Source organism: Nannobrachium achirus (genome assembly GCF_963921795.1).
Source record: "Nannobrachium achirus genome assembly, chromosome: 6".
Taxonomy (NCBI): domain Eukaryota; kingdom Metazoa; phylum Chordata; class Actinopteri; order Myctophiformes; family Myctophidae; genus Nannobrachium; species Nannobrachium achirus.
In genome coordinates, this window is record NC_137815.1 from 14930120 (window position 1) to 14942228 (window position 12109).

Below are 12109 nucleotides of genomic sequence, written 5' to 3' on the forward strand. Positions count from 1 at the left end.
GCAAAGCAAAGCCCTGCTTCATCATACAAGGCCGTCGCACAAAAGTAGAGAAAACAGCAGATCTACAAGCACACAACGCCTCGCGGTGCGAAGCGTTGTGTGCTTGTAGATCGGCTGTTTTCACTAGTTTAAATCATTTTTAAAATGATAAATACAAAACAAATGGTTTTGGACATACAAGGTTTCCACCCGACAACGACAATATGTTAATTAATAAAGATGATATTAAAGATGAGCCCACGGGTAAATCGTGTTCAACAACAACTACATAAGACTGTGGCCCAGGCCTATTCCATTCCTTGAGCTCTCTATGATCTAATCTCTAGTCTGTAATCTGAAGTCTAGTCTCTGGTCTGATCTCTAGCCTGTAGTCTGAGAGATAGTCTCAATCAGGGCAGGAATTTCATGGAGGCCATGAAGGCCATGGACGCCGTTGCCCCTCAGTTTAGCCTTGTGCCCCTCAAACCAATGGCATGACTTGAGGCCACAGTGGCCTTAATGCCCCATGCTGACTGTACCACTTTCTCTTCTGTCTCTTTCTTGTCAATATGTAGACAGTAGACACCGGAGTCTCTTTCTGGTCATGACACCAGCTAGTGTCTTTTGTTGATATTCTGAAATCTTGACTCCCCAGAGTCCCAATCTTTAAACCAGTGACTTTGATTGGTGCTGGGCTGAGCATGGATCAGATTGTAAATACCATCATTATCTATTTCACTGCAAATTAGGTTATCATCTCTTTTATTTGATGGCCTTTTGGCCTTTGTGCCCTTAAAAAACAGACAACACCAAAGGCCAAGTGGCCTTGCCCCTAAAATGATGACATTCCAGGCCTGGTCTCAATCTTCAATTCTTATAGTCAATTGTGATGTCATTCCGCATTGTGACATCATATTGTGTTGTCTCCGAATAAGGTCGTACATTCTTTTCTACGCGATGAGAGATGCTGCTTCTGCGCCAGTGCTTTTGTTTATGCTCCTACCGACGATCCAACTGCAATTAATGAATCAAACATCATTATTCTTCATTAGTACCCTGCAGCAAACCTTTTTCTGGTTCTACATAAACCCTGATAGAGCAGAAGTCCGTTTCTAGACGAGAACATAATTGACTCGAAGGGTCAGACATAGAGTGACCCCCAGAGGGCAAGGGATGAGGAATAGCTGCGCTCAGCGCCGCGAGGTGAAAGCGGGGGCCGAGCTAACAGCATATTGACCGGCCCGTTGCTCAGGCAATAAGGCTCGCTCTCAGCACATCCAAGAAAACCAAACTGCCGCGACCATAAAACGCTTTCATTGTCCCATAAAGCAGGAGACCCTCCCCGCATGTGCACACCTACGGTCCAACTGGGCCTTGTAAAGCGGGGATTTTGTGAGACGCGCATGGGGCCATATAATATCGTCGTCGTCGGGTGAAAACCGTGTATGTCCAAAACAGTTCGTTTTGCATTAATCAGTTTAGAAATGATTTAAACTAGTGAAAACAGCCGATCTACAAGCACACAACGCCTCGCGGTGCGAGGCGTTGTGTGCTTGTAGATCTGCTGTTTTCACTACTTTTGTGTGACGGCCTTGTATGATGAAGCAGGGCTTTACTTTGCGAAAGAACGGACAAATTTGAAACTTGGAGATACGAGGTTTCCACCCGACACCGACGATATGTTTGCGTATTACGCGGGCTTAGCCGAGTCTACATGAGGCCGGTCGAACAGAGACCACAGTAAACATTTTGCCAGCTGAACAAATTGGACATTCATATGACCACTGGAGCCACATAATCCTCGTTATCCCAGAGCTGGTTGTTACGGAATATCTGGCGAGCGGAGCATTAAAGTGACATGGCGATATTCGCTTGTCCCACATAATTAAATACTGGAGATGAATAATCCATGTTTGGGTGAGGTCTGCGTCAACATCTCACGCACAGTGAGACACAAATGTACAGGAACCGGAAATATCTAACTAAAAATATCGAGCAAGCAGAAATGCATCGGTTGTGTGTTTCTCAACCATGCAAAGCGCTTTGACATCCTTTAGACTTCTTAGGTTAGAGCTGAATTTACAGTACTATTCAACAAAGACGACAAAACAGGGATGGAATGATATCCCCTTATGCAGGGGTCTTCAACCGGGAGTCCGGGACCCCTAGGGGGTCCTCAGAGTTACTACAGGGGGTCCTCCAAATCTTTGTGTCATAGAAACCTTTTTTTCTCCTTTTTTTATTAACAACTTGAACCCTAGCGTCCATATTTGGAGAACTTTAGCCAAAAATAGCCGATCTACAAGCTCACAACGCCTCGCCTGAGCTTGTAGATTGGCTATTTTTGGCAAAGAGCTTTGGTGTAGAGGGGAGAAAGAGCAGACTAAGTACAGGGTGAAAGGTCAAGTTTCTTAAGTATTGACAGTTCAAGTGGTTAAATATCTGAAAACACAAATTGACATGAATCCAACATACACTGATGATTGTGCTGTCAAACGATGAAACTATATGGAATCTATGAAGAGATTGTGGGGGTCCCTGCTTCATCTCTCTCTAAACTAACGGGCCCTTGGCCCAAAACCGTTGAAGACCCCTGCCCTTATATGTACAATCCTGATGAGAAGAAGCACTACATAGGGCGCTCTGCACACATATGGTAGATGGGAGACATTTACACCTAGACATGATGGAGAGACAGTGGTCTAAATATAGCAGCGCCGAGCCACGGCTCCAATCTTACCAGACAATATTGGAAAACTGCGGGAGATTACATTGGCACAGAGTGTTACATATGGTCATCGGAAATACATCTAGCACTCTTCTAGAGTGAGTTTGATGTGTGTGTGTGTGTGGGTGGGTGTTTGTGTGATTATGTGTGTGCGCTGCAGTGTTGATTTCGGCGACTAAGAACTATGATGAAAAATGTTTGTCGACTACCTTTTTTCACTGGCGAAAACTACATAAAAACTAAGACTAAATATATTGACAATTTCGTCAACAAATAAAAAGTAGGAGAGATCCAGTAGAACTAAAAGACAAGTCATTTTGTGTCCGGTTGCTTTCAGGGTGCTCTGAAAATAGCAGATCTACAAGTTCACATAACACTTGGCATGCAACCAAGTGTGAAATCAGGCATTACGATGCCATCAAGGCCAGCCAAAATATATGTATATTTCTTTTACAAAATCAGCTGTAGATTTAGTCGACTAAAGTCTTATGATATTAATGAACCAAAACTAAAGAGGTCTTCCCCAGGTAAGGCCCCGACCCTGATGAAGTTATCTGCGTTGGTCATAACTTATTGCCTTGCTCAGAAAATAAATCCCTATATTTTTTCACAAAAAGACAGAGTGTCTTGGGGGGCACGGAGCGCTGTCGCCTCACAGCTAGAAGGTCCTGGGTTCAATTCCTCTTTTTATATAACTAAATGATATTGCATTCAAAAGACAAAGACTAAAAAAAACAAATCAAAATGTGCAGTCAAAATGAACACGGGTGTGCTGTGCTGTCCTCAGGGGTTAAAGCGAAAATAGATCCCAAGACTGAACAGTTTCAGACCATGTCCCAATATGATCTTTGAAACATGGCGCACGCAGCGCACACCAATATTTGGGGTGTTTCCCTGAATTTCTGAACTGCCTTAGTGCCTTCACTGAATGAGTGTGCCAATACATGCTTCATTTTATAGAAGTATCTTCTGAAGTTCTCTGGTATTCTTTTGCTAGTCTGGCCATTTCAAATACTCATAATCTTGAAATGATAACTGCTTTTTAGTTTGGAGAACACTTGACTAGAGTTTTGACGACTGTCATTCATTGCTACACCTCCCCCTTATGTTTTAGCAGATCTGTACTGATCTCAGAAATAGTCCCTTTGGAATCCTCAAGACTGAAATCTGTCCCCAGGACTGAGAACTTTAACCCCTGTGTGCTGTGCTGTGCTGTGCTGTGCTGTGCTGTGCTGTGCTGTGGTGTTCACCTGTTCGGGTTTGAGTCCGGGCGGGACCCAGGCGTACTCCTCCAGGGCGCAGCCCGAGTCGTCGTCCGAGGTGGAGTTCCTCTGGAAGTCGTACATCAGCTTGGTCACGGTCTTCTCCATCTCCACCGGCATGACCGTCACCGCATGCTCCTCGCGACGGCACTTGCAGTGAACACAGATCTTCCTGCAATGAGCGAGCAAAAAAAACAGTCAGGAACAGATTCAACAGTTTCACAGGAGGACACTGAGCGAGCGTTGTTGTGTGAGAAAGAGACGTTTCTCTTTTTGTTGAACACTTGTGGTGTATTCACACCAGGATGTAGTCTCCCGTGACCAGACTGTTGCCTCCAAAAAATGTTCAAATACTTCCTGTCATACAGTCTGCATTGAAGCTTTGATCAGGAGTAAAATATAAAATGGATGTGAAGCTCCTCCATACTTCCGTTTCGTCTTTATAGTCGCGCAGATTAGCAGGGGTCAGCAACCTTTTTGAAATGAAGTGCCATGTTTTTATTTTCTAGATAGTCAGTGTGCCATGTCAACATACATTATAGTGACTCCATTAAATATTTTGACCCATTTTGATTGGCAGGATATTGTTATAACGATCAATAGACCCAGAGCAATAACCCACCAATCTCCCCAGGCAGAGTTCAGAGTTTTAACGAATGTAGATGTAATTTGCTGTAAATTAACTTCATTTAATTGACCACATTTAAAAATATATATATATTTTTTTTAAATAAAAATCCTCTCACACTTCTGCCAGTGTGCCAGTGATCACCCTCCCCTGTGCTAATGTTTGCACCGGTGCCTAAAGGTTGCTCTACCCCTGACGTATAGCTTGCTGCTTAGCAGAAATAGAAATAAAATATATATATATCTTAGTGAACGGAATTGCCAACTTCCGTTACTCGGGAGATTTCGGGAGGTGTAGTTCTATCTAGATAGATAGGTATCTATCTAGATATATAGATAAGGGTACTCCCTTATCTATATATCGATAGATAGAATATACCTAGCAAAAATAGCAGATCTACAAGCTCAAAACGCGACGCGTATTTTTGTTTTAATTTAAAATGCATTTATATGTTCTTATGTTAATTTATGAACTTAAATACAAATACATTGGACATAACAAATATAATAACATTTTAATACTAGTCATTTAGCTACTGATATAAACTGAAGTCATTGAAGCAGTTAATTTTTCCATGTTTTGAATTGGAACAGCTGAAATCAATAATATACTATATCAGTACTCCAATATCCACCTGCGGGCTGCATGAAGTGAAGGTGGGGGCCGCCAGTTGCACATGTATGCTATATAGCATTGGGAGATTGTGGAATAGTTGTCTGGCTAGTGGCTACACAAGACTACCCCGGATGTGACGCCATTCATTGTTAACTCAAGGTGAAGACGTGATAGCATCACTTCATGCCACGCTGCAACCTTTATTTCATCTGCTGTTTTGAAACTTTTTAGAAAAGTCTTGAATCATTTTGAATGAAAAGTGTGAGAACTGCTGAGAACTGTAGAATCTTAATGGGATAAGCATAATGAAAGCTAGAGATGGGGCTAAAGATAAAACAGCCACCGTGTCTCCATCCATGCAATGCAGGACGCCAAATGTAAACTGCACACAGGTCAAAGGTCAGAGTTCACCAGTCAAGGTTCCCTGCTGCGGCGCCTTTCGCTGTGAAACCCAACGGGTCCCCCCCCCCCCCCCCCCCCACAAGACACCATATCCCCCACAATCCTCCGGGGCACCAAGAGGCAACGGTGTAATGACAAACAGGCTAGGGAAATAACCAGCACACTTCCACTGACAGTGATGGAAAGCAGCACTGTAAATACACGGCAACGCACGTACACACGCACATGCTGTCTGTCTGCGCCAAGGTTTGCTTCAAATGCTAGCAGACCAGGGACGTGCTGGCCATTGGGAAAAGCGGGACAACTCCAGAACGGCCGGTTCATTCCCGGCCGGTCCAGGCCGGCCATTAGGACAAAAATAAAAATAAAATGTCGGCCTTCGTTCCATTTTGGGGGCTGGGCGGCCAACAAAGTAAATTATCACTGTCGGGCAGAAACCTTGTATCTCCAAGTTTCAAATGTGTAAATTCTTTCGCAAAGCAAAGCCCTGCTTCATCATACAAGGCCGTCGCACAAAAGTAGTGAAAACAGCAGATCTACAAGCACACAACGCCTCGCACCGCGAGGCGTTGTGTGCTTGTAGATCGGCTGTTTTCACTAGTTTAATTCATTTTTTAAATGATAAATACAAAACAAACGGTTTTGGACATACAAGGTTTCCACCCGCCAACAACGAATTATAGGCCTAACTCATGTAATTGGCCCACTGGCTTGTCACTTGTCATGATCTGAAATGGCAAATCTTTGAGTAGCAGCAGCGCTATAGAGAGAGATCTCTCTCTATAGCGTGCAATGAGGGCCTCTCCAACTCTTTTTCCCGGGCTGAATCAGGGGCCCAGCATGTCCCTGTAGCAGCCGCTTTAGCCAGGATAGCGATGCGTTCTTCTCATCCGTCAAGTTGAGCTGCGGACCCACCCAGCCATAAAATGGAAACTATCCGTGTTTTCGGAGGGAAAAAAGACGGCTATGGGGTGTGTTTCAATCTGACATGTTATCTGCCCAGCTGCTCTTTTATCTCGCAGACATGTTAAGAAAGCAATAAACTGACACGCCATATTTACATTAGAACTACCACACCTATTGTACGGTGGTGTTGAGAACACGTCGATAAAACTATACAGCCCCAGGTGTAATTGAGAATCTTGGAAGAGTTACAACAACAACAAAACGAAAAAAGGGAAAAGAAGGAATAGATATCATCTGTCGGGTGGAAACCTTTCCAAAACTGTCACTTTTCAGGATAAGAAATTCTAAAGTAGCAGAAGCACCAGACCTACAAGCTCAAAGCGCGTCGCTTCGGGCCATGTTTCGAGCTTGCGAATCAGCTACTTTTGACGCTTTTGTGTGACGCTGTAGAGTAGAGTGATCAAGTTGGGGCGTTTTACAAAAAAACACAAAGACTTGGAATATGGAGATAACAGGTTTCTGCCCCCGACAGCAAACGATATGCTTTCATCTTTACAATGAAGACAAAACGTGTCCGGTTACATTAGACATTGCAGGTCCCGCTACAAAAGATAAATACAGGCCTAAACACACACACTAGGGATGGGACGATAAGCGATATTATCGTTTATCGTGATAAAAAACACTCACGATAATCGCATCGTGGAGTTTAAATTCATCGTGAAATTGTCCTCCGTCATGCACTGGGATCAATTCACCTTTTATTTGCTGAGTACCATCCGGTATCCGGTACCATTTAAACCCTCTATTGGTAAAACATACTTATAATATGCGTACTTGATACAGTCTTTTTTTCACTCTCTATCAAATGTCTTTGCCAAAAAATAGCAGATCTACAAGCTCACAACGCGTCGCGCTGCGACTTGTTGTGAGCTTGTAGATCTGCTATTTTTTGGCAAACGTTCCGCCCCAGGATAATGGATTTTGATTATCGCGAGAGATCTGGTTTGTATTCCAATAGCGTCAAGGCAGGAAGACAGCGTATGCATACAAATCCTGTCTGTGATGTCCTTGACAGCTCCCAGCTCGGGCACACAGACACGGGACACTCCGGGTGGCCACCAGGTCACTCCCCCCACTAACCTCTCCTGCGCCGCAGGCGGGCCAAAACCGGGAGGCAATCCCATTACCTCACCCAGACCGACGCCTGTCTGCCCGCTCTGGCCCACAGACAGACAGACAGCCAAGCTCGTCGGGGGGGCTTAAAGGACACCGCCTGACAGATTGACGGGACTGACAGGTCTGAGATTCTGCAAGCGTACACGAGGCACTTAAGGCACAGAGAGAGAGAGAGAGAGTTGGTCAATGTCACCCTGGTTCTCCTTGTCAAAGTGGTGATTTAGGCCTAGAATTATTGAATGCTTCTCTAGAATATCCAATGAAATCTATAATCTGTACATTGAAACTGTACACACTATACTATAGTTTAGTCAGGAACACTCGCGTCTAACCATTTATTGCATAAATGGAATACAGTTAATCTCTTCTCGGCGTTAAGGGCTCCGCGTTCGTGAATTTTGTGCATGCATGCTTGCTAAGCAAAATCATGGAACGCTAAGCAAGACCTCCATAGGGATCCAATAGCAGAACAATAGCAATACATTGACACACAACTCAAATCAACAGACGTAATCTCAAGTATTTGAGCTTTGCCAGACTGATCAAAGGTGGAGGCTGGGGTGGAGGAGGAGGCAGCTAGCAGTGAGTATCCGAGGCTTCAGATAACCAAGCATAGGTAGAGAAAGCGAGCCGTATTTAAAGGGGCCTTCCCCACTGAACGAGAGCTTTGATTGGAGTATGACAGAGTGATGTAATGACCAGCAGATATGTGAATGAGGAATGGGAAAAGAGCTGACTAACAGCTGACTATGCTGGGCGTGGCAATACTCGTGTGTCCTGCATCAACTAACGCTGAAGCATAAAGCATTCATGATGCCAACAATGATCTGGCATCTGTCTACATAACATACTATCTAATCACGCACGCACAAATATAGAAAAATATATGATAGAAAAACACTGCTGTCATCGCAAGACTGTCCTCTGACTGCCTGTCATCACCTGCAGTCTCCCAAAGACAGCCCTGCAGCCCATGATAGAACCCAACCGGGGTAGCTTACTCAGTGCTCTTCAGATACCTGTATAAAATAATGCTGTGCGTGCGTGGAAAAACAAGAGATCAGAGAACAGTGTCACGTCTCCTTTTATTACCCTGAACCGATTGTTAAACAATGGTTTCAATCAGTAAGTACATATTCATTCTCTTGTATGAATATATTCATTTATGTGAGAATGTAAATGTGTGTGGATGTAAACAGAGGAGGAAGGAGATAACGGCGCAAGGAGATGGCGTCACAACTTAAGCAACAACCAAAACAAGCTCTAGCACACGCTACGATGCAGCAGACAACTTCAAACAACAACTGTTTTTCTGGCACACACGGTCATGCAAATATGGCATGGCCCGAGTTTTCCAGAAAGTTACGAGTTTTCGAAAATGTGTTTGCCTGTGGATGACAGCCCCACCCAAATACAAACAATATCTGTCCATTTAGTTACCCTTACGATGAGTGTACAGTATATCTAACTATTAATTTACTGAATGTCTGTCTGATGTCCGCCGTCTGACCGTCTGTCTGTATGCTGACATCACTGATACTACACAGTGTCACCACCATGGTAACAAAGCCCAACTGACATCACTGACTGACATCACTACAGTGCCCACATTTGGAGATGACATCACAGACTGGCCTGGACACGGAACACCATATATGGGCATAAAAGAGTGCCAGCCAGACAGACTGACACAACGGGTATTGCACAACTGGACATTTTCTGCAAAACAGGCACCGGTCTGGGTCCAACATTACTTCTGAGATTCCAACATTCAGTCCATCATGGCACACCCCTGGGCACAGGACTATACTGTAACTAAGAGGCCTAACTTTTAATGGATGTTGATGATGAATGATATTAAAAATAAATCCTATGTAACTCTCAGTGCAGTGATTACAACATCACACTGTCAAACCGGCACTGATGGTAATGAGAGGCGATCCTAAATAAACAGACACGCATTTGGGGATTTAACTCAGATTAATTCTCCATCGTCACCATGAGGACTCTCTCTGTGTAGCCCATGAACCGTTCATCTTCAGACTTCTACACACTAGTGGCGTAAAGCAGTGTTTCTCAACCACTGTGCCTGGGGACCTTTGGTGTGCCCCTGAGAAGGGTCAAGTGTGCCCCTTGAAACTGCTTGAAAGCAAGTATTGTGTTTTTCATTTTAAAAGTGATTTAAACTAGTGAAAACAGCCGATCTACAAGCACACAACGCCTCACGGTGCGAGGCGTTGTGTGCTTGTAGATCGGCTGTTTTCACTACTGTTATGCGACAGCCTTGTATAATGAAGCAGGGCTTTACTTTGCGAAGAAGCGTACACATTTGAAACTTGGAGATACAAGGTTTCTTCCCGACAGTGACGATATTTACACCCCCGTATTATGTTGGGGTGCCCATGGATTCTTGGGACATGAAAGGTGTGCCCATGCAGAAAAAGGTACATTTACCCAAGTACTGTACTTTTACTCAGTCAGGTACAGTATTTTTTGAAACTTGAGAAGTTGAGTGGAGTATTTCCAATTTTCAGTTTGATTATTATTACAAAACATACATCACGCACTTCAGCCTGAATCAGATTTTTCAATATCGCGCTGTGAGCTTGTAGATCTGCTATTTTTCAATAGTTAAAGGAGTAGTTCACCCCCAAAATGACTTTTTTTCTATTGATTAGTCATGCCATGGAGACTAGAGTTCAATAGTATTTTTAGGTTTTTTGTCGCATTCCTAAGACAAACAATAAATTTACCCCCATTTGTTCCGGATGGGGACCCATTTCGAAACGGGTCCCCATCCGGAATCAATGGGGGTAAATTTACTCGAATCAAATTTTTGTCTTAGGAATGTGACAAAAACCAAAAAATATTATTGAACTCTACTCTCCATGGCATGAGTAATCAATAGAAAAAAAGTCATTTTGGGGGTGAACTACTTTAAAACATATAAATAGTTCTAGGCCTAAACAAAGAGGCCAAACCTCTGTGACTCCCCATGCGTGCCCTTGCAGAGGAAGGGCAATCACCACTGGAGCCACAGGCTTCAGCAAACCGTCCGCATCAATATCAACACCCCCCCAAGGCGTGACATGCCAAAGATATCACTCCCATGAATATTGATGGGACCGGTTAGCGGTGCAACACGCCAGGCGGGCCAAGCGGACTGAAGTCAATCAAGCAGCTGTCCTGGACTCCTGACAGTGGAGAAGGGGTGATCAGCGAAAAACCCTGTGTCCCAAAGGGCGTGGGCCTCTGTGGCAGCCCGGGGGCAACGCACCGAGACAGAGGCCATCTCATTACAACGCAGCACCTTCAGCATCATCATTTATTCATGGGTGATTAGCTGGGATGACACTCCAGAGGCCACTCACAGCTTCAAGTACACACGCTCAAACAGAACGGATGAACTATTGCTTTGCCAGTTTCCTTAGATTGAGTGTGTGTGTGTGTGTGAGAGGGAGAGAGTATCTAAGCCTTAGAGACTCTCTCCCTCTCACACACACACACACACACACACACACGTACATACGTGCATCACCAACCACCAACTGTGCTGGAACGCGGCTGACGGTTGGCCGTGCCAACATGGCAAACGGCACCGATAAACATGAGGACGGAAAAGAAAAAGAAGAGAGGAGAGGAGGAGATCGGGGGGAAAAAACATTCTAACATGAAGCACGCGGGCGGGCGGGCGCACATCTCTCTCCCACTCCTTTTGACTCGCTGCCAGGTGGCTTGCAGTCGATTTCTGCCTGCGAACGGCGGGGCGCGCTTGGAGATAGGGGGGAGTATAAATAGCCCGGAGGAGCACGAGGAGCTGGACCTGAAGGAAAGCATTTCACACCGCATTCCTTCGCTCCGACGACAGGCAACAACAACACGACCGGACTGACTGTCCAAACACACACACAGCCTCTCTGTGCTTTACAGCCATGGAGGTATGAGGAGCTCCATGAAGCTTGGCCCGGCCTCCAGAGCATCCCAGTTACATTTTCCCCTCTCCTCTCTCTCTCTCTCTCTCTCTCTCCTACCAGGGATGGGACGATATGAACACTTCATATCACCATTATTGTGACAAAAGAAATGGCGGTTCACGATATTATCGCGATAATCAAAATCCATAATCCTGGGGTGAGACGTTTGCCCAAAAATAGCAGATCTACAAGCTCACAACGTGAGCTTGTAGATCGTCTATTCTTTGGCAAAGTGATTTGGTAGAGAGTGAAAAAAGACTGTATCAAGTACGTATAGTATAAGTACGTTTTACCAATAGAGGTGGTAAAGTGGTACCAGATGTGCAGCTTGGCAAATAAAAGGTGAATTGATCCCAGTGCATGACGGAGGACGATTTCCCGATGAATTAAATCTCCACGATACGATTATCGTGAGTGTTCTACTAGATATATTCAA

At 44.6% G+C, this 12109-nt stretch overlaps 1 protein-coding gene across 1 annotated transcript in view; it reads right to left on the minus strand.

The window, feature by feature from the left end:
- Nucleotides 1-12109, minus strand: part of prickle2b (prickle homolog 2b) — a gene marked incomplete at both ends in the record, with an annotated part of 202347 nt that overhangs the window by 26052 nt on the left and 164186 nt on the right. Inside the window, one exon of the mRNA XM_080727953.1 lies at nucleotides 3958-4141. Coding sequence (XP_080584079.1) covers nucleotides 3958-4141 — 184 coding nt within the window. The remainder of the gene's footprint in view (nucleotides 1-3957; nucleotides 4142-12109) is intronic.